Source organism: Aegilops tauschii, chromosome 6, assembly GCF_002575655.3.
Source record: "Aegilops tauschii subsp. strangulata cultivar AL8/78 chromosome 6, Aet v6.0, whole genome shotgun sequence".
In the NCBI taxonomy this organism is placed as follows: domain Eukaryota; kingdom Viridiplantae; phylum Streptophyta; class Magnoliopsida; order Poales; family Poaceae; genus Aegilops; species Aegilops tauschii.
The window spans coordinates 382840908-382862738 of NC_053040.3; the positions used below are offsets into that span (position 1 = coordinate 382840908).

At 47.9% G+C, this 21831-nt stretch overlaps 3 protein-coding genes across 3 annotated transcripts; 2 read left to right on the forward strand and 1 right to left on the reverse strand.

The window, feature by feature from the left end:
- Positions 1-5730: 5730 nt before the first annotated feature.
- On the forward strand, positions 5731-9101 carry LOC109786260 (tubby-like F-box protein 5). The gene is made up of 4 exons (XM_020344844.4): positions 5731-6801; positions 6899-6986; positions 7943-8075; positions 8156-9101. Exons 1-4 carry the CDS (start codon positions 6421-6423, stop codon positions 8829-8831), a joined length of 1278 nt encoding a protein of 425 aa, XP_020200433.1. The 5' UTR covers positions 5731-6420; the 3' UTR covers positions 8832-9101.
- A 1060-nt stretch (positions 9102-10161) lies between these two features.
- LOC109786262 (universal stress protein PHOS32) lies at positions 10162-14490 on the forward strand. Its single transcript, XM_020344846.4, has 5 exons — positions 10162-10897; positions 12347-12426; positions 12680-12798; positions 13466-13542; positions 14200-14490. Exons 1-5 carry the CDS (start codon positions 10657-10659, stop codon positions 14223-14225), a joined length of 543 nt encoding a protein of 180 aa, XP_020200435.1. The 5' UTR covers positions 10162-10656; the 3' UTR covers positions 14226-14490.
- Positions 14465-16719, reverse strand: LOC109786261 (basic helix-loop-helix protein 79). The gene is made up of 6 exons (XM_020344845.4): positions 16224-16719; positions 15905-16105; positions 15682-15816; positions 15247-15561; positions 15071-15149; positions 14465-14645 (listed from the first exon to the last, which is right to left on the reverse strand). The coding sequence occupies exons 1-6, from the start codon at positions 16518-16520 to the stop codon at positions 14608-14610; spliced, it is 1065 nt and encodes a 354-aa protein (XP_020200434.1). The 5' UTR covers positions 16521-16719; the 3' UTR covers positions 14465-14607.
- Between the last annotated feature and the right edge of the window lie 5112 nt (positions 16720-21831).

Here is a 21831-nt window from a genome sequence, read left to right on the forward strand (position 1 = left end):
TTCATCCACCGTCGACCTCCTCCAGCCTCCACCTACGACTGTTCATCCAGGGGCTCCTGTTCATCCAGCCTCCACCGCGCGCTACTCCACCAGCTACTGTTCAACCAGCCCTCTCCACGGGCTACTGTTCATCCAGCCCTCCACCGTCTACTGTTCATCCTGCCCTCCACGGGGTGGTCCTGTTCATCCTGCCCTCCACGGGGTCCTGTTCATCCAGCCCCAACCGGCTCGATCGATCGGGGTCCTGTTCATCCAGCCCCAACCGGCTCGATCGATCGGGGTCCTGTTCATCCAGAGGCAACACCATGGGGTCCTGTTCATCCACCCCACCGGGAACTATTCATCCAAACCCCCCCAGCAACGCTCACTGTTCATCCAGAGGCAGCATCTATCGGCTTCAGTTAGCAGCAGTAGCGAAGGAATCGCTCGATCGGGTTCAGTTAACAGCCATCGATCGATCGCTCGGGTTCAGTAACGCGTAGCCTGCAGTGCAATCGCTCGGGTTCTGTTAGAGCCCAACGCCTCGCACCCATGCGCGTGCATGTACGAGAGAAATGCGCATCGCTCGGCCCCGAGTCCCCGACCACCCACCGTAACCGGGAACACCCCGATATTTTCCTCGCCCTCGCTTCTACCACGGTTTTTTCCGTCATGGACGGCCCAAAGAATGTCATGCAGCTGCGTCTCCGGCCCGCCCAGGACGAAAAGCCCATTTTCTGTCATGATTTTTTGTCATAGAAGTAGGACCCCACCACATGTATGATGATACCGGGTTTTGTCACAATTATCGTCATAGAAGTGTCATAAGTATGATAGGAAAAAAATTCGTTCAGCCCAAAATGTCACGGATGTGTCTTTTTTTTTGTAGTGTATAATGGTGCTCATCGCCAAAAGCCACTTCCAAGGCTATCTTACCCATCAGATATGCCGACTTACCAGACAGTATTGAAAAGTATCATAGTAAAGGATATTGATACTGCTGCCTCCATCCATGAGCACCTTTGTGAACTTGTATCCTCCAAACTAAGGAGCAACCACCAAAGCCAGTTGACCCGGGTTGTCAACCCGGGGCAGGTGATCCTCACGGCTCCATACAATAGGCTGCTCGGACCATTGCAAGTACCGAGGAACTGCCGGCTCAACCGCGCTCACCGCCCGCTTGTGAATCTTTTGGTCTCGCTTGCATAAACTCGTGGTAAACATATGATATGACCACTATTCAGCTGCTTTGGATTACTCTGATAGCCGGACTGCTGCTGCTGATTACCTTGATTAGGTTGCTGATTGAACCCGCCTTGATTGCCTTGGCTCTGAAATCCAGAGTTTGAACCGCCACCTCCAAAGCCGGGCCCGTGAGAGCCGGATCCTGACCCGCCATGCGGCCATGATTGTCCTGATAAAAACCGGAATTTCTGTACTCCCTCATGATGAAACAATCTTTCCATAGATGAGTGGCCGGCTTATCTTGAGAACCGTGCTTTGGGCAAGGCTGATTCATTATCGCCTCAAGGTTGAACTTGGGCCTGCCAAACCGGGGCATTGACGATTTCCCCTTACGACGTTGATTATTATTCTGCGTGTTCATATTAGCCACAAAATCTGAACCGCCGTCGGCTTGCATGCGCTTACCATTATTACCTTGACCCGCCGTATATTGTGCTGCTGTCCCTTTGCATTGCCGTTCTTCTTCCCCTTGCCAGTCTTCTCCTCATCAAACTCAGGGTCCTTAGTGCTATCAGAGTCGACGTATTTGACGAGAGACGCCATGAGCTCTCCCATATCATTGCAGTGGCGCTTAAGCCGCCCCAGCTTTTGCTTGAGGGGAAGAAAGCGACAATTCTTCTCCAAAATCAGGACGGCTGAGCCGGCATTGATACTGTCCGAGGAGTGGATAATAGCCGAGATCCGGTGTACCCAGTGGGCAGTTGACTCGCCCTCACCCTGGATACAAGTGTCTAAATCAAGAATCGACAGAGGTTGCATGTTGTGTCCTTGAAATTCTGAATAAAGCGCGTCTTCAACTCAGCCCATGATCGGATGGAGTTAGGGGGCAGTCCTTTTAGCCAGGTGCGAGCTGGCCCATCCAACATTCATGCTGAAATACTTAGCGCACATAGCGTCATTGACGTCCAACATCTCCATGGCTAGCTCATAGCTCTCAATCCAAGCCGTCGGGGGTTGATCCGCTGTATAATTGGGCACCTTGCAGGGACCCTTAAAATCCTTGGGCAGGCGCTCATTACGCAAAGCCGTCACTAGACACGGCACACCCATGGTCCTAGAAGTCATCCCAGCTTCTACAGACACCGACGGGTTACACTGAGGCTGCTGATGAGCCGCAAGCTCAGCCTCTCGACGTGCCCTGGCCTGATCCACCAAAGCTTGAGCCTCATTATCAGCACGTGGCGGGTCATGCCCACGGGGCTAGTTACGGTGTCGTTCACTGCTCGAAACCGCCGGCGACTCAATACGCCGGCTGTAACTCCGACTGTGGCGTGGAGTCGAATGAATCTGATCGCGGCTGTATGAATAAGCCGCCTGCTGAGCCACCGCCGTCTGAAGAACCTCCACAGCCTTCCGGGCTTCAATCCTCGCGGGAGACTCACCTTGCACTAGAAGAGCCGCCTTGTATTGCTTGGGTTTGAAGAAGCCCCACTCCTACTTTTGGTTGTATTGCTTGAGTTTCGATTACCAGGGAGCGAATATGCTTGACCTAGTTCTCGATCAGTTGTTTCTTGAGTTAACCCACCGCCGGGTCACCCCTTTATATACAGGTTGATGCCCGGCGGCTTACAGAGTCCCGGCCGGCTCACACAAACGTGACTGGCTTGGTTTCTAACTAAGCTTGCCTTACAGAACAAGTTAACATATGGCGGCTCATCCCTTTGGGCCTCAAGTTGCCTCTGGGTCTTGGGCCTTCAATAGGCTTGCTCCATGAACCGCCATCTTCATGTCTTCTTGGACCTTGTCGGGCCTCTTCATCTTTAAGCTGCCAATGGCATGACCCGGCCCCTCCTGGGCGGTCATACCTAGTAGTTATATCCCCAACAGTCACCAAATCACATAACTCATATAATACTAAATCGTCATCGAACGTTAAGCGTGCGGACCCTACGGGTTCGAGAACTATGTAGACATGACCGAGACACCTCTCCGGTCAATAACCAATAGCGAAACCTGGATGCTCATATTGGCTCCTACATATTCTACGAAGATCTTTATCGGTCGAACCGTAATGACAACATACGTTATTCCCTTTGTCATCGGTATGACTTGCCCGAGATTCGATCGTCGGTATCCACATACCTAGTTCAATCTCGTTACCGGCAAGTCTCTTTACTCATTCTGTAATACATCATCTTGTAACTAACTCATTAGTCACTTTTCTTGCAAGGCTTCTTATGATGTGCATTACCGAGAGGGCCCAGAGATACCTCTCGGATACTCAGAGTGACAAATCCTCATCTCGATCTATGCCAACCCAACAAACACCTTCGGAGATACCTGTAGAGCATCTTTATAATCACCCAGTTACGTTGTGACGTTTGATAGCACGCAAGGTATTCTTCCGGTATCCGGGAGTTGCATAATCTCATAATCGAAGGAATATGTATTCGACATGAAGAAAGCAATAGCAATAAAACTGAACGATCAATATGCTAAGCTAACAGATGGGTCTTGTCCATCACATCATTCTCCTAATGATGTGATCCCGTTCATCAAATGACAACACATGTCTATGGTTACGAAACTTAACCATCTATGATTAACGAGCTAGTCTAGTAGAGGCTTACTAGGGACACGGTGTTTTGTCTATGTATCCACACATGTATCAAGTTTCCGGTTAATACAATTCTAGCATAAATAATAAACATTTATCATGATATAAGGAAATATAAAATAACAACTTTATTATCGCCTCTAGGGCATATTTCCTTCAGCAACGTCGAACGAGCAGGGGCTGACGTGACTGGAAGTGGTGGGAAGAAAGGGGCTCTACGCGCCAAATAATTATCTATGTGTCAATATTGACCACTCTATCCAGATATTTGGAATGTGTCACCATCGAGCGGCTGTAGGTGGGCCCACAGGTGGCTCACATCGCAGTAGCACAATTGAAATTATGGCCTCAACGGCACGCCCCTACATTGATAGGGATGGTCGAAGAGTCAACGGAGTCAGGCCACACCAGAGTGGCATCACTGAAATTATAGCGTCAACTATGGGGCCCACATCAACCGGAAGGATCAATTGAGTCGCCTCCTCGCCGCAGTTGACGCGGCGAAGCGGTTAGTCTCAAATGTGATGAAACAATGAAAGTTGACGACAAACTAACGACAACTGTCGGAGCGGCGTGGCATGGCATGGACCTAATTCTTCGCAAGCGTTAGTGGCACAAACCGAAACACACAATTTTTGAGTGACAAAACTCGAATTTGCAACTTCGGCAGTGGCATGGACCGACTTGTCCCTTTAGATTTTTAGCCAATGTTGTTCAACTCATGTGCAAGCAAAAACCCCAACCAAAATTGCCACAATGCATACTGACTTAAGGGTATGTTTTGGATTATGGCCGAAGTGTATTCTCCATTTCCTTTTGACAACAACCAAAAAAATATTCATTGTTTCTGTGGGTGGCAAGTTTTTGGCATACCAATGCTCCTTTAGCGGTTCTAGTTTATTTTTTAGTCAATGTTGTTCAACTCATGTTCAAGGAAAATCTCAACTAAAATTGGGCTAGCCAAATGTTTGGTAGAGTAACCTTGTGTTTAAACCAAATTTACCCTACAACCAAAACCGCGTGGACACACACATATGTGTAACATCTCTTTTTTATCTTTGATCGGTACAAATCAATGCTAATGTCATACTACACCCCAGTATGTACGATATAATGACGCGTATATTTCTTCTCCCTTTCCACGAAAGAACGCCACCATGAGCAAAGAAAGTCGTGATGTGCCCAAAGTACACCATAATCTGTTCATGACACTACAAAATCAGAGCACAATAACCGCATGAAAAAACCAGAGAGTAAGAATTGAGCGAAATCAATGCAATCTTTTCATTTTTCTCGCCCACCAATCAGAAAACAAGCGGATCTTGGCTATTGAATTGCATGCCGACATGTGACCGAGAAGAGTAGTTTTGGTGGAAGCAAGGAGCCCACGTTGCTGGAGTTTAGGAGAGATTAATTGCATTTTAAGGTAAAAAAGGCAGGTTTGAACTCTTTTCATTGCCCCTTGATCTTAATGCCGAGGATTTCGCGCCCTTCTTTCAAATACAGAGGGAGTGTATCCATAGATGTCGGGGTGATATGTTGATATTTTTCATGGGTTGAAGCTATGAACCCCTAAAAAAACCTTGACACTATCATTTTGACAATTTGACAGATTGGAGCTCTGATCCCCCTAAACCCCATGACACCTTTACATTCCATCAACCGTTCATTGCATCCCAGAGGGAAAGTCTTCCCAACACAAAGTGCCTTTTAGGGGCTTTCACCATGTAACTTGCTCAGCAACCACCTCCCTCACCAGAGCAGCCCAACCTCAAGACCAAAGCGTGAGTCCCACGGCGGCGCACACTCCATGTTGATGCATAGGATTCCCGTTGGGCAGCTGTGAGTTTTGGGGAGCCGCGAGTACCTGCACACCTTGAAAGGTGAAAACTCAAAGAGAGGAAAAAAGAGCACCCCACAAAAGCTGTCCCCACCCTCTTAAAAACCCCGTCTCCGTTCATTTTTTTATTTCCCCGCGGCCCCTTTTATTATCCTCTCCCTAATACAAACCCACGCCCAAACACACAGGATTCACAGGAGCTGCAGCGGAGAGATAGAGAGAAGAGCGAGAGAGGGAGCCGAGGGAGAAGCTCTGCGGAGAAATCCAGAGCTTAGAGGAGGAAGGCGAGCGAGGGGGAGCTCCGTAATCTGGAGCTCTTGGGGGGAAGGAAGGAGGAGCTGGGGATCCAACGGAGGCGGAAATGAGGGAAACGGAGGGTCCCCGATCCGTTCTTGAGCCGATTTTCTTGATTTTCTGAGCCGCGGAAGCGGGGAAGCTTTGGATCTCGAGGCCGCCCGAGCGTGAATCCTCGGTCTCTCCGGGGCCTCGTTGCTGCATTGCCTCCTCCCCAGATCCGGACCGCCGGGCGAGGAAACGCCGGATCCTCGCCCTCGCCGTCTCCTCAAATTCGCCAGAAAATTCCAGTTTCTTTTGGTTTTCTCCGGAGCCGCGTGCTTCAGATCTTTCTCAAAAAAATGCCCATTTGTTTAGTTGGGGTAGATGCGGGAGTGGCGGCGACTACTTTATGAGCTGTCTCCTGCCATTTTTGGAGTAGATTCGCCCGTAATGGCGGATCTTGCCATGGAGCAGTAAGGGGGCCTCTTTCCGCGAGAGCGACAGCAACTGCCCACAAGTTGCAATGTCTTTGAAGAGCATCGTGCGGGAGCTCAAGGAGATGAGGGACGGCATCGGGAGCATGTCCAGGCGCGGCGGCGTCTCCGACGGGCGCGCCGGCCACGGCCGCGGGGGGTCGCGGCATTCTTGGCCAAGCCTGTGGCCGGAGCCGCAGCCGCAGCGGCCGGGCCAGGAGCCGCAGCAGCAGGGGCAGTGGGCGAACCTGCCGCCGGAGCTGCTGATCGACGTGATACAGAGGGTGGAGGCCAGCGAGGTGGCCTGGCCGGCGCGGCGCCATGTCGTTGCCTGCGCCGCCGTCTGCCGGTCGTGGCGCGAGGTCACCAAGGATGTGGTGAAGACCCTCGAGGAGTGCAGCAGGATCACCTTCCCCATCTCCCTAAAGCAGGTATCTCCCGTCTCCCCGCATCAATGCCTTCTGCCGCCATGATCTGTTTGCTCATCATGGTGTGAGTTTGGATGCTTGACTTGGTGATTTGTCGCAGCCGGGGCCTCGTGATTGTCCGGTGCAGTGCTTTGTGAGGAGGGACAGGGCGACGTCCACCTATCTCCTCTACTTGGGGCTCAGCCCATGTAAGTCGATCTTGCCTGGTTGCTTGAACACATGGTTTCGAATTCCTTCTTGTTCTGTTACCATTGCATCAAGATGTATAATGTATTTTTCTTCAGTCATACTTTTCCTTGTGAGTTAGTGTGGCTGATCTACGCAAGGCGGGTCGATGCACGATTTATTCTATTTAGTGGAATCTGTATTCCCCTAATGCCTAATGGGATGGCATCGAAGATAAATAGTTCAGTTTGTATCATAAAATGTCCCCTCTACATGAGAGCATGCATATTCCTGTGCACTCATGGGCTGTTTGTGTATCATGCCTCTCTGTTTGAGTTTGTACTACATTCCTTTAAGAAGAATCATCAGAAAAATAAACAACAATCAATCTAAGGGCTTCCCCACTACTGCAAGACCTTTATTGATTGCTAGTCCTGAACTCCAGATTGAGAAGGGAGCTAACGGTAACTGGTTGACATTATTTCAAACACTGTAATCAGTTAAGTGAGGGTATACCATAGTAAAACAACTTCCTTGCCGCATCAAATTGGACATGCGCTACTCATTCTTAGCAAGTGTAGCAGGAGCAGAAGCTGAACTCAACCGTTGATGCGGTGCATTAATTTTTACCAGAATAAGCTAGGCATCGTGTGCAGTCCACAGCAAACCTTTTTTAGGTCCTGGGCTACTCATTCTTAGCAAGTGTAGCAGGAGCAGAAGCTGAACTCAACCGTTGGTGCGGTGCATTAATTTTTACCAGAACAAGCTAGATATCATGTGCAGTCCACAGCAAACCTTTTTTAGGGTCAGTCCACATCAAGCTTGGTAGGCAGTGGAGCAGGGTGCATCCAGAAAGATAACCTGCACCACGTCCTATTTAAGATTAGTTCATTTACAGAGATTTAGACAGACACACAAATCTTCCAAAGTTCAAATATGCCCAACAATGTCACTGACTAGTGTTGTGTATGCAATGCAGCTCTGCATGGGGAAAATGACAAGCTTTTGCTTGCGGCCCGCAAGATCAGACGTGCAGCCAGAACTTCTTTTGTGATATCGCTCATCTCTGATGATTTTTCTCATTCAAGCAGCACCTATGTTGGCAAACTGAAGTAAGCTTATTATTTTGTTGGCTAAGTAATATGATTACTTTACTTTGCCATTTTAATCACACTATATTCTCCTGAATCAGACCAAACTTCCTTGGCACAAAGTTCACAATATTTGATAGCCAACCTCCTTGTGATGCTGCGGTGTTGCCTAACAACAAGCCAAGCAAAAGGCACTCGAAGCAAGTATCACCAAGACTGCCACTAGGTAATTACAATGTTGCTACCGTCTCATATGAGCTCACTGTCCTGCGCAACCGAGGACCAAGGAGAATGCAGTGCACCATGCACTCAATACCAGCCGTGTGCATCCAGGAGGGCGGGAAGGCCCCAACCCCTACTGGCATGGTCCACTCACTCGACGAACAAGTGTCCACCCTATCAACTAGTAGCAAAGGAAAGGAACCAAACATCGAATTCTTGTCAACAAGCCTCAGCGCTGATTTATCCGGACCGATCTCGACCAGCGAAGCGCCTCTGCTTCTGAAGAATAAAGCTCCCCGCTGGCACGAGCAGCTGCAGTGCTGGTGCCTCAACTTCCGAGGGCGTGTCACCGTAGCATCGGTCAAGAACTTCCAGCTCGTCGCCTCGGTTGACCCCTCCTTGGGCGTCCCCGCTGCGGAGCAGGAAAAGGTGATCCTCCAGTTCGGGAAGATCGGGAAAGACATATTCACAATGGATTATAGATACCCGCTGTCGGCGTTCCAGGCCTTTGCGATCTGCCTGACTAGCTTCGACACGAAACCGGCCTGCGAATAGGCGTTAACCGGGCCAGCGGAGACGTGTTGCCTGCCCCCTTGGATGCTGTAAATTCTGATATCTTTGCTTCGACTCTCGGGACGAATGCCCCTGGGGAGATGGTAGGTGGTAGATTGATGGTAGCTTTGCCGGATCAAGATGTGGCAATGATATCCCCGTATCTTGGCAGAACCCCCAGGATGATTTGGGCCAACTGTTGTAAGCGACTGGTATGTATTATTGTTGTTGTTGTTGGAATGTTTAGCAGTGACATATCACTGCCTTTATGGACATTGTTCATCTCGCGTGCTCTCCTCTGAAATTCTTCAGTGTTTTTTCTCCTGCTAGCTACTGCGATTGATGGCTGTCAGCATTTTCAATGCCACCACGTTTTCTAGGATCTGTGTCGAACCTGGGAGGGTTTGTGCTGAATCTGTTTGAAATTTTACTGCAAAACGTTGTAGTCAGAAATGTATGAAGACCTGAAAATTGACACGTTCTTCAAGGGCAAAATATATTGCTTGAAATACAACAATCAAATTCTACAAGTATAAACTGATTACAGCTTTAAAAGGATGTAAACTTTGATAAATACATTTTCGATCAGAGGAAGTACTGCCCATAATCTCAGCCTCTAATCATTTTTTTCTGTGCCATGTGTCCCATGCCTAGTTTGATTATAGTCCCCAGAAATTCCCTTTTTTTAGGGGTAGTTCCCAGATATTCCGACTAGTAGTTTATATCTACTTCCGTGGACCTTGCTTGCATATCTTTGATGATCTCCGCCCTGAGGGCCAGAGAAGAATGTTTTTCTTTTTAGTTTTGCTAAGTCACAGTTGATGCTATATCATTTGATTTTGCATGGAGATTTGTACACATTTTTTCTTTTCAAATTTCTCTTTTTTATTCTTATCTACTATGTCACCTGACTGAGACTTAGTTAAATCTTAATTGATTGAGACCTGGCCACACCCTGTTTTTTTTCTTTTTCCTTTTGAAGGCACACACAGGAGTGATGAACCGATAATAACAGTAGAAGCATCCAAGAGTTCGTTGAACCATTATATATGCCAGCAGATTACCTCGAACCAGATTGGTTTCTTGGGTAATCTTGGGTTCCCTCGCCCGCGGAGAAGCACCAGGAAGCATTTCCAACTCCGTCATTGTCCATGTCACACGCCGCCTTCGTCCTCGCTTGCGTTGCGTGGCGTGGTGATCCCCGCCGAATCTTCTTCGCCTTCTAGAAGGTGCGAGCATCTTCTCAAAAAAGAAAAGAAAATGGTGTGAGCGTGGTGACTGCGCCCCCACCCCACGCATTGAGATTGAAACCCGCCGCGCACGGATGGGCCCTGGCCGCCTATTTCTTCCTCCCTCTTCCCCACTTCACGTGGCCCTTTGACCGTATCTGGCCGTAGTATAGTACCACTCCGCCTACATGGAGGAGGAGGAGGACTAGCCAGCGACCATGATAAATGGATGGATCCATGATGAAATCCAGATTTACTCCTTGATCTCTGATGAATTTACATGACGAGAAACACATGACGAAGATGCACGAAATGAACTAGGACGAGGGAGGAGGTGTAGTCGACCGCGCCAGCACGAAACCCCGGCAGCCGGCAGGCCGAGCTTAACGCCATCGTCACCGGCCAACATAAATATACTACGAGCAGCACGGTTAACGTTTTGCTGCTACTACTTCAGCTGCTAGCGGAGCGACGTACGTACGTAGTGAGTGCGGCAAAAGCAATCGAAACAGGGGGTAGGTGGAGGCGAGCGAGCGAGTGAGCGGGCGGCGTTTGGTTTCGTCGTCGGCGGTAGTGGTACCGACCACCGAGCGGAGGCGATGGAGACGGTGGAGGAGGACGTGGAGGAGTACAGCTGGAGGGAGGTGGTGCTGCCGCGCCTCATCCCGGTGGTGCCCCATGCCGCGCCGGAGCTCGAGCGCGAGACCGGGGAGCGCCGCCGCGGCAGGGACCTCCTCGTCGCCATCGACTTCGGCCCCAACTCCAGGCACGCCTTCCGCTGGGCGCTCGCCCACCTCGCGCGCATCGCCGACACCCTCCACCTCGTCCACGCCGTCTCCAGTTGAGTCCCTTCACCGTCTCATCTCCGAATCGCGCGCTTCTCTAGGGTTGCTCGATTTTTTTTAATCTACTTTCGAGGCGATCCAGGTTCCCTAATCAATCATCCTGGTAAATTTGATAACCCAGAATTGTTAGATCATTGCGCGCAGTCAGGTCGCTGTCGATCGGTAGATACTGTATTTTTTTTTCTACTTCCATTTGGCGGCTTGTTAATTTCGCGTGTGTTCAGCGCGCTGGCTCTACCATGCTATGTACATTCTGGGTTGGTCCTAAGCAGTAGTAATAATAGAACAAAACACAGTAGAGTATAATTTAGGGCAGTCCACCCACCCAGCTGTGGCACGTCAAAATGAAGCTAGTCAAAGCTGGATGCGTGCAAACATTTTAGTTTGGGAAAACTTTGTTTTTGCCACTCTAGCTTTTGACCACTTTGCTTATGCCACTCTAGAATTTGACATATCACTTTTGCCACACTTAGGTTTTGACAATATATCACAATTGCCATTCTGTGGCAAAAGCAATAATTTTAGAGTGGCAATTGTGATACATTGTCGAAATCTAAGAGTGGCAAAAGTGAAATGAAAAGTTATTGCTTTTGCCACGGAATGGCATTTGTGATGTATTGTCAAAAACTAAGAGTGGCAAAAGTGATATGTCAAATTCTAGAGTGGCATAAGTAAAGTGGTCAAAAGCTAGAGTGGCAAAAACAAAGTTTTCCCTTTTAGTTTTGGTTGGAAATTGCAATAATAATCGTCTCTTTGTAGTACTCCCTCCCTTAGTACAAAGTTGAGTCATCTATTTTGGAACGGAGGGAGTAGTGATGAGGCACCATCCTTTGATTAACATTTTGTACCTCACGACCTCATCAACTTGAATGTTCCCAGGAAAGAAAGAAGGGCCAATTGGCCCATATATCATGCCCTCACCACCCCACCTAGAGGAACTGCAATCAGGAAAGTTGTTGGCTGGTATCCTGCTTATCATGGATTCATGTTGCTAGAATGATGGGAAGGCCGGGATAGTATAATATGGTTGGTTTCGGTCTTAAATAATCTAGGGGCATTCGGTTATATTCTGAATTACCGTGAGATCGTCCAAGCATCTGAAATTCTGAACATGCAGGATACCGGTTCATGTTCCTTCAGTTCCTGTTAGAAGGCCGGCTGTGTTTCAGTTTATCTCTCCTTTTCGGTTTGGCCGTACTTTGTCTAATTCGCTTTACTTCTGAACTACTCCTTAGTGAGCCGATGTGTGAACTATTGTTTCATTATGGTAATGGAGCTGGGGAGAGCCTCCCTGTTTGTCTAAAAAGGGTACCGGTTCACGTTTTGTAACCAATTTCCACTCAATCTATACACCGGCTCCCCTTCAAATTTTGTGGTTGACTGAAAATGGGGAAATTTTGTGGTTAACTGAAAATGGGGGCTGATTGTGATTCAATTTGTGCAGGTGTGCATAATGAACTGGTATACAACAAAAGTCAGGAACTGATGGATGAGTTGGCCGTCGAGGCATTCAAGGAGTCACTGGTATGCTCTGTTACCCCTGTGTCTGTGTATAATTTCGTTGCGCAAACGAGCACTTTGTGCAACGGATTCATTTGCGTGACGCATGTTTTGGGATGCAAGCTTAAAATGCAATGCTACGAGCATCTTTTTAGTGAAAACTATGAGGATTATTTCTCGTGCAGTGTTCATATTTGTGAAATCCTGTGTCCTGTTTTGCTTTTCATAGTTTCCGTAAGGAATTGATACATGTGCCTTTGATTGGGAAACTTACAAGGTCCACACCAAGGCACGGATTGTTGAGGGAGATGCTGGAAATGTTATTTGCCGAGAAGCAGAGCGACTGAAGCCAGCAGCTGTCATTATTGGCACACGTGGTCGAAGCCTTATTCAGAGGTATCCATCTCCTAAACCACAGTTCAGTTCCGACTGTGGCAAACCTTGATAACCCGAGGAGCTAATGAGTTAGCTCTGTAGTTCATTACCTTGGCCAACATTATAATATCTGGTAATTCGGAGGCATAATTCTAGTATTATCCCATCAAGATAAGATTTGCATACGAGAGTCTATCAAAGGTGTATTGCCAAAGCCCTTTTGTTGTTCTTGTTCAGTTTACATATCAACATATCTTCGTTTTAATATTGGCATAGTTACACAGTTCAAGTGCACATCATACTTGATTTGTGAGCATACATTTTCTCACTGATTCACCATCTAAAAGCAAGTCTACTAGTTTGTTGTGAAACGAAAACTGCTAAGCCCATTAATTTTATTAGAGGGAAAGGGCTCTAAGCCCATGATCTAATTCAATGTTTCAAGAATCTGGCCTGATTGTGGCTAGGTATGCTTCAGTTAGTGCATGAAAATAACATCAACTTCAGTGCTCTTTAAGAGAATATATGTGATAGCTTGAGTATTTGTTGTGAAACCACAAAGGGCACTAAAAAATGTTCAATGTTGTTTTCTTATTTCTACCATTTGATGTATCGTCATATTTTATTGCGGCCCATGAGCTGAAGATATATTATCAAGTCCACCTTTAACTTTGCCCTTTTATTGTAGTGTGTTGCAGGGAAGTGTCAGTGAGTATTGCTTCCACAACTGTAAAGCAGCACCAGTTATCATTGTCCCAGGCAAAGGTTAGTTCGAGTTCTTACTTCATGATAGTCCACACTCCACAACTTGCATGAAATAAAGAGTGTCAGATAGAAGTGCTAGTGCCAAATCTAGCATGTGCGTCTGTGTATGCCCAGATTTGTATGCATTGGTGGATGCAAGTGGATAATTTCTAGCAGTTCCGAGGAAATTTTTGCCACAAGATATTCAAGCAAATGACTTTGCCGTTTCTCTACAAGTCCACCTTATTTTCACAGAGAGTAATTTCTGCTGTTCCTCACAGCAAATCTGCGCTCGGTTAAAAAGGCTCATTTTCCTTTTCACACTCACACTGTAATGTTGTTGATGATTCTGTTTTCCTCAAAACAATTCTTTAATTCAGTGTTTGTTTGTGATGGCAAAATATCCACTTGATAAAAAATGTTTTAGTGTAACTTTCTTGACCGAGTCGCAATGAGAGCATAGTTATCTTATGCTGTTGCTTTTTTGTGGCAAAACATATTTGATGGTTTAAAGAGATACTGAAATTTGAGTAGTACCCATGAAAATCTGAAACAATACACCTTGCTCGAGAGGGATCTGGGTGCACTTATGTTCATCAGAAGTTATTGCCAGTGATGATGTGCATACGAGTTATCTTCTACTTCGAGTATAAGTAAGGTTGAATTATGTCTTTGCAGAAGCTGGCGAACAGTCTGTGCTTTAAAGAGGGGACAATAAGTAGGAGACAGCGGCGCATTTGGTTTGGTGTTGCACTTTCAGTTTAATGTAATTTATCTGATAAGACGTGTGCATGTTATTGTTCTGGATTTGTTTGTAGTGAGAATATTTATTCTGAACAAGGTAGCGAGAATTTATTGTAAATGCTTTTGCTGTAATCTGAACCCTTTGTGTAGCTCGGTAGTGAAGAATTTGCGGATTGCTTATGATTCGGTACACTAGCAATACAAGAATATAACTTCACACACAAATGTGCTTCTGTTTCCATTGCTGACAGAATACTGCATTAGTTCAGTTGCTATGAATAAAGAATCTTCAGCCACACGTATAGTTGCACTTAAAACTCCAGGAATGAGAATTAATCCCGCTTACATTTCCATTTTGAGATTGTCTAGCAAACAGTCACCTGCAAGGGAAAGTAGCAGCCTGATTCAGGGGAAATGTTCTTCTGAAGTTAAAAATAGCACAAAATGGACACTCGAGTCCTGACACTGCATCGCATACTAGAAATATGAATTCATATATTCATTACAGGACCAACATTGCAGCTTATTCGAGTTTCAATGTGTTCATGGCACATGCTTCCTGTGCTCAGCTTGACCATACACATGCATCTTCCAAATTGTACAAATGAAGCAAATACTAATTGACTCATTTTTTTTGTCAGAGTTCTGTGATGAGATTCTTTAATCGTCTGTCAGTATAGCAGCTATGTGATGACCACTAGCCAACTGTAACATTTTATTTTTCTTTGACTAACTCTGTATCTATGTTCTTTGACATGAGTATTCAGAACAAAGCAAGCTTTGCTTCACGGAAGCAGCTACTCACTTTGAACTGGCTGAAACTGTGCATCAAACCCACTGAACAAATGCTGAGACGCAATGTCCCAAGCAGCAGCTCCATTCACCTGCAACAAACACACAGCAAAAACAGGAAGTTCAGAATATCATCTACCAGAATCATGCATCATACTACCAAAGGACGGTTCATCTCCTGGGACATACGTCGAGGCATGATTCGACGGACGCGGCGGCTGACATCGACACCGGTGTGGCAGCCGCCGATGGGGGCGCGCTCTGCGCCGCCGGGTACGGGTTGTTGACGAGCATGTCCTGCCCGAACCCGGCAGCCGGTTGTTGCATCTGCTGCATGGTAGCGCTGCTCATCTGAAGGCAGGACGGGTCCAGCTGCCCCTGGTGCATCGGCAGCGTCGTCATGGAGGGGCCGCACGCCTGGTTCATCCGCCTGCCGCCGAAGAGGTCGTCGACGATGTTGAAGTTCACCACCGGGTTGGAGGCGGCGATCTTCATGGACAGGAACTGCGTGCGTGCAGCCATGTCCAACGGTAAGAAGCATGCAGCGTGATCTCCGATGAACGGACACCGAGAGAAATACAGTAGATTCAAGCTGGTTTGGTCTGGTTGATGCGTCGTGCGTACCTCGACCTGCTTCTGCAGGGACTGGACGTAGTTGATGATCTCGTCGAGCATGCCGGCCTTGCCGGTGACCTTGTCGCAGCCGGGCACCAGCTCCTGCAGGTACCTCATCCGCTCGCTGATCCGCTCCCGCCTCACCTGCATCATGCGCATCAGGATCAAATTGTGCACATATATACACAAGATTAATTGTTCTTTCTAGGAGACTAGGAGTATCAATACATACCCGTTCGGCGAGGCTGTGGCTGTCCGTGGCCTGCCCGCGGCGGGCTCGGACGTGGATGTAGTCGGTCTTCTGGCCGGCGGCCGCCGGCTCCGGCTTCTTCCTGGCGCACGCCTTGGCTTTCTCCGGCCTCCCTTTCGCCGCCGCTCCAGCCTCGTCAGGATCGCACAGCTGCTGCTTCCCTCTCGGCCTCTTGCAGTCGTCCTGGCAAAGCTTTTTTGTCAGTCAAAGACTGGCACACCAATAATAAGCAGAGCGCAGCTCGAGGCTCACGCAGAGACAGAGGTTCGCAGCGCATGTACAAGAACATCGTCCGACTCACCTTTGCGTCTACATACGCGTCAGGTTTTCTCTTAGTGGAGCCGCCGCCGCTGCTGGCGCTACCGCTGCAGGAGAAGGAGTTGCCGGCGCCGTTGCTGGTGCCCGGCGGCGGTGGCGCGCCGAAGGCCGCGTAGCACGCGCCGCTGAGGTCCGGCCACTCCTGCTGCTGCAGGTACCCGAACGCGCCGCACAATGCGCGGTACTTGTCGTCGTCGTCGAGCAGGCCCTGGAAATGGCTCTCCACGGATGACGCCTCCCGCGGCGCCGCCGGACCCGGACCGCCGCCGCAGTGCGCCATTAATCAGCGCCGCGCCAAGATCGATCGATTAAGTCGGGGCGAAGCTTTGGTTGATTCTTCTTGGTGCAGTGCAACTAACTACGGATCTTCGAAGACAAGCAACGAGGTGAGGCGAGGCGAGGCGAGGCGGCGTAGGGCTTGTGCCTGAAGCTTGCGTGTCCCTGTCTCCCTCCCCGGCCCTCTTTTGTGCTCCCCGGAATTTTTCCTAATCCATATATATAGAGGGAATGATAGGTGGCTGTGTAGGAAGTAATCGTACTTTTCCTGCGAGATTGGATTGGATTGGGCCCTTTCCTTTAGGTGTGATCATGTGAGGTAGGGCAGGGCTGGGTAAAGGAGGGCCGGGGCCCTGTGTTTCAGCTGGCAGATGCATGCAGTGCAGTGGCTAGCAAGTCCCGCTCAGGCCCCTCCATTTGTCTGCAAATTGGTAAGTGGCTCGTTCCCACATCTGCCTTAATTTGTAAGGCTGCTGCGCTGTCGACCGGTGAGGCTAGGAGACCGGTTATGATGTGTGAACGATAGCCATTGATCAGAAATGGGTATACGAAACTTTTTTTTCTCGAGCAATCAATAGTAGCTTTGCCTCTTCATATAGAAGAAGAAAAATTGACAAGTTAACAAGAAAAACTGACCGAAAACCGATACAACCGTGTTACACAGAGACACACACCAGCCAAAGCTCCATGGTCTCGAAACGGCCGACTTTGGTTCAGCTCTCGGGGCGATGCTGCACCTCAAGCGAGCCGATGACCTTGTCACCCAAGAGACCATAGTCAACACCCTACAATACGACCCGGGTTGCCGCTCCAGGCCTCCAGCTTACAAACCTCAACAACACACACCGGCCCCGAGGTTGCATACCAGACGAGCCAACGATTCTGCAACCCATGTTACCAGAATCGACACCCTACAACACAGACGCTCTCCGAAGCCGTGGCGGTTCCGGCTTCCAAATTGGGCCCTAGGCCACGTACCCGATGAGTTGACATATCTGCCACCCAAGTGACCAAACTCCGACACCCAGGAACACAAATCCGCTCTCACAAGCCGCCACTCTGGCATCCACACCGACCCCGAGGCCGCACGCCTTCACATGAAAATATCTTGGTCTCCACGGTAAACAGGGGAAATCCGAGTCTCGATCTCAAACGGGATCTTGAATGAGAAGTACATCATGGTATTATTTCTCAGGTTTTCAATATAAGCTGGGAGGTAAGTCTATTGTCCGAAGAAATGATAGTGCGTTTCTCAGTATTAACATGACTTGCTAATAATATGTGCCTAAATCATTCACTTCCATAATTTTACCGTGGTTGTTGAATTGTGTTGTGATGCGCTGAACTTATCGTATAATTGACCTAGAAGCTATGATCACAAAATGAGGAGAAAAAAAAACAGGTAACCGAACGGTGAAATTAACAGAAACAGGCCGCGCATATGAGACTACCCAGTGAAAATGAACAGCTAAGAAATGAAGGACCCCTTTGTGCATGCAGTGAAACAAGAGGGCTGCTCTCTGAGTTTTGACGGAGGCTACAAAAGGACGACTGGCGCGGTGACAGCTGCTGCAATAACCGCATGGACAGCTCTATCCTCTCCTCTCTGCGTGCACTCACTCGCACACCGGCCCCCACCACCGCACATCCGCCACGTGTACACTGCATTAAGACGGCGAGATCGCCGGATTAATGATAACAACCCTTTGGCCATTACTGTCGGAAATTGTGCTTTGCGTTGTCGCTAATACGATGATCAGTATACGTGCACGTCGGCTTAATTCCTCTGGCACCATCAGTCCTCTTCTGATACCAGTACTGACGATGATGATGGATGAGACCTGCGACAGTGTAGTGATTTTTGTCGATTTTCGTGTACTTTAGTTCGTTGCTTTATATATAAATCGGGTCGAAAGCCTGATTTGAGTGTTTCTTTTTTTTCAATTCGTCCGCGGCCGGAGCATTTGCAGTATCTTGAGAATGTTGTGATATTTATGTGAAATCGTTGGTGTTCATGTTTGAATGAAGCTACAAAGGTCGAGGATCCTCAACGTTTTTTGTTCAATTGTTTTTCGTTGGTGTTCACAAATTGGTCGATATGTTTTTGGAAGTTTGTCCATATCGTTGCTGAGCGATACATTTAGTACGCATCATGCATGGAGTAATTTAGTTTTTAAGTTTCCGTTTATGACAAAGTGATTTGGAGTTTTGCTGCTTCTTCTTCTTCTTCTTCTTCTTCGATAAAGCAATCTTTTATTATTTTTTACGAGGAAAACTTTCAATCTATTCATCTTCAATCATGGTAGTACAACGAACACTAGAAATAATAAAAAATACATCCAGATCCAGTATTTTTTATTGACTTCAAGTATTGCATCAAGGCGATACAAAGCGGAAAAAGTTTGCATCCGGACTTTACATAGTTAAGATACACACATACTCCCTCCGTCCGAAAAATCTTGTCTCTCAAATGAATGTATCTAGCACCAAGTTAGTGCTAGATACATCCATTTGAGGAATAAGTTTGGGATAAGATTTTTCAGACGGAAGGAGTATCACATATGATACAACAAAAGCAATTGACTGCTAAGTGCTATAAATTAATTTATGCAAAGCGTAAGAAAACTAGCCCATCTGGAATTGATAACCTGAATGTTCTGAAGTTCCCTAATTAGCAGGGTAGCTTAGCGGTCACCGTTTTGTCGAGCGGCTTCAGCTAAAGGTGGGAAGAATCACTGATTCAGATGATAGGACCTACCTACCCAGCTCGTGGTCACTGGTCAGTGGAGCTAGCAAGTCACCGTTGGTCGTTTGCATTGCTCCCTCCGGCGTGGTCGCAGTCATGGACGCGTCCAGCGCCCGCACCACACAGGCCGATGGAGCGAGCGCCACCGCAGTAGCCGCGGCTGGCTACGTGCGTGCTCTAGCCCCATACGTACATGCATCGCATGCCCATCAGCCCATCATCCTCATAGCACCAACCCAGCCAAACCTCTCGTCTACCTTGTCGGCCCTGCAGTCCGCTACTGCTCCGGAGCAGCCAGCGCCAGACGATGCATCACGCATGCACGCATGCATGCAACGTCCTCCTCGAGAACGGACGGGGTTCCTGTTCCGTTCGGGAAAGGGCCGGCGTCCCCGCGTCCTCCGCCTCCTCTTGTGGGCAGACACGGTCAGAGTCAGGTCGACCGGAAATTCAAGGAGATCGATCAGGCAGGCAGAGGCATGCCAGTATGTGCATGCAGGTGCAGGTGCCCTCTGATGATGAGGCTCATATCAATTGCAGGTCGTCGATGCATGGATGGATGGGCCTCTGTCAGGCCCATGCGATGCATGCATGCACTGCGGGGTGGGGGAGGTGGGTTGTGTGTGGCTTGTCTTGTATTTGTCGCTGCCGGCGGGAGGCGCGGCAGAGGGGATCTCTGCCGGTGCGCCCAACAGGGCCCCTGAAAACCACCGGTGAGCAGACACCCCACATGCGCACCTCCGGCCCGCCCCATTGTCCCGTGTGGTGTGGCAACGCTCGGCATTCCTTCCACCGCACCACCTTCGCTCGCAGGCGCTTTATTAATCTTGATCCTCGGGGAGGGAAGCATGCATTGACACGCCACGGAAGGGGAGATTATAGAAAGACAAGTGAAACAAAATATATGTATCTTTTAGAGCTTAATTAACAAACAGGACATGGAAGATGGATGCGTTGCACTGGCTCCACCATCGGCCGATCCTCTCTCTGCTTCAATTGTTGCGCGTCTGTGTCACCAGCTCTTCTCGTTAGCTGGCCTATCAATCGCTCAAAAGTGACCAACGATGTGGAATTGCCATCGCAGATCCAGCAGCAGCAGCAGCAGCACCATGCTTTCGTTCTGGACGCAATTCGATCTGATGGAAACAGGCCGGATTTCTGCGGTGCACGCAAGTGGCTGCTTGCTTCTCTGATCCTCATCATCGTCCCCTGTTTGCTGGTGCGGATCACCTTGCCTTGGTTATCGTGGACACTGAAATTAACCTTTTGTCGTGATGCAGCCCCAACTTGGCAGCATGTTAATCTTTGCTTCAGTTCTGTCTGACTAGGATGCGTGTAAATGGCCGTAAACCAGAGGTCAAACGGCATTTTGTTTTAGAGTTGCCGATGAATACTTCACGAAAGACGCCTTCATCCCCGCTTTATAGGTGAAGCACAGGACCCCGCATGTTTAGGGCTCCTTTGATTCAAAGAAATTTTATAGAATTTTTGAAGAGTCAAAATCCTTAGGCTTTTTTTTACAATGGTTGTTTGATTCATAGGATTGAATCTTATAGGAATTTTACCTATGTAATCATGTGTACTAGATTTCATTGAAAATCTAGCATCCACTCCAATCTCTTTCGTCATTTTTTTTGTTTTTCCCGTGGCATCAAACACTTTGTGCTAATCCTACGGGATTCAAGTGGGCATGCCACTTCAATCTTTTATTTTTCCTATTCCTACATTTTTAAGAATCCTACGAATCAAAGAGGGCCTTAAACAAGGTTCCAAACAAAAAAATGAAAGCAGGTGATGCGGTAGCCATCCATCCAACCATAACCACATACATTTTAAACCGGATTCCAACTAACCGAATGAATTACATGCAAACCAGGTGATTTTTATATAAATTGGACCACATTCATTACATTTCAGACAATTTTCATTAAAAAAGGACCGAACCTAAGTCTAGCCTACGGCGGCGCCAATCGTCCAAATCCTTGTTGTTCCCTTCTGGTTACCATGTCGTCCTTCTACTGTCTTTATGAGCGACGGGGGTAAGACCCGTGAAGTGAAGGCGCGGTCTCCGACAAGGAAGAGTAGAACTGAAGGAAATATGCCCTAGAGGCAATAATAAAGTTGTTATTTATATATCCTTATATCATGATAAATGTTTATTATTCATGCTAGAATTGTATTAACCGGAAACTTAGTACATGTGTGAATACATAGACTAAACTGAGTGTCCCTAGTATGCCTCTACTTGACTAGCTCGTTGATCAAAGATGGTTATGTTTCCTGACCATAGACATGTGTTGTCATTTGATAAACGGGATCACATCATTAGAGAATGATGTGATGGACAAGACTCATCCGTTAGCTTAGCATTATGATCGTTTAGTTTTATTGCTATTGCCTTCTTCATGACTTATACATATTCCTCTGACTATGAGATTATGCAACTCCCGAATACCGGAGGAACACCTTGTGTGCTATCAAACGTCACAACGTAACTGGGTGATTATAAAGATGCTCTATAGGTGTTTCCTTAGGTGTTTGTTGGGTTGGCATAGATCAAGATTAGGAT

What these genes read in the sequence shown, in the direction of transcription:
- LOC109786260 (XM_020344844.4), top strand. Translation starts at nt 6,421, where the DNA reads ATGTCTTTGAAGAGCATCGTGCGGGAGCTCAAGGAGATGAGGGACGGC. An exon ending in CTACTTGGGGCTCAGCCCAT is followed by an intron (nt 6,987 to 7,942) that starts GTAAGTCGATCT and finishes TATGCAATGCAG; the next exon opens with CTCTGCATGGGGAAAATGAC. An exon ending in ACCTATGTTGGCAAACTGAA is followed by an intron (nt 8,076 to 8,155) that starts GTAAGCTTATTA and finishes CTCCTGAATCAG; the next exon opens with ACCAAACTTCCTTGGCACAA.
- LOC109786262 (XM_020344846.4), top strand. Translation starts at nt 10,657, where the DNA reads ATGGAGACGGTGGAGGAGGACGTGGAGGAGTACAGCTGGAGGGAGGTG. An exon ending in AGGCATTCAAGGAGTCACTG is followed by an intron (nt 12,427 to 12,679) that starts GTATGCTCTGTT and finishes GAAACTTACAAG; the next exon opens with GTCCACACCAAGGCACGGAT. An exon ending in TATCATTGTCCCAGGCAAAG is followed by an intron (nt 13,543 to 14,199) that starts GTTAGTTCGAGT and finishes ATGTCTTTGCAG; the next exon opens with AAGCTGGCGAACAGTCTGTG.
- LOC109786261 (XM_020344845.4), bottom strand. Translation starts at nt 16,520, where the DNA reads ATGGCGCACTGCGGCGGCGGTCCGGGTCCGGCGGCGCCGCGGGAGGCG. An exon ending in GCCACAGCCTCGCCGAACGG is followed by an intron (nt 15,817 to 15,904) that starts GTATGTATTGAT and finishes CGCATGATGCAG; the next exon opens with GTGAGGCGGGAGCGGATCAG. An exon ending in CCGTCGAATCATGCCTCGAC is followed by an intron (nt 15,150 to 15,246) that starts GTATGTCCCAGG and finishes TGTTTGTTGCAG; the next exon opens with GTGAATGGAGCTGCTGCTTG.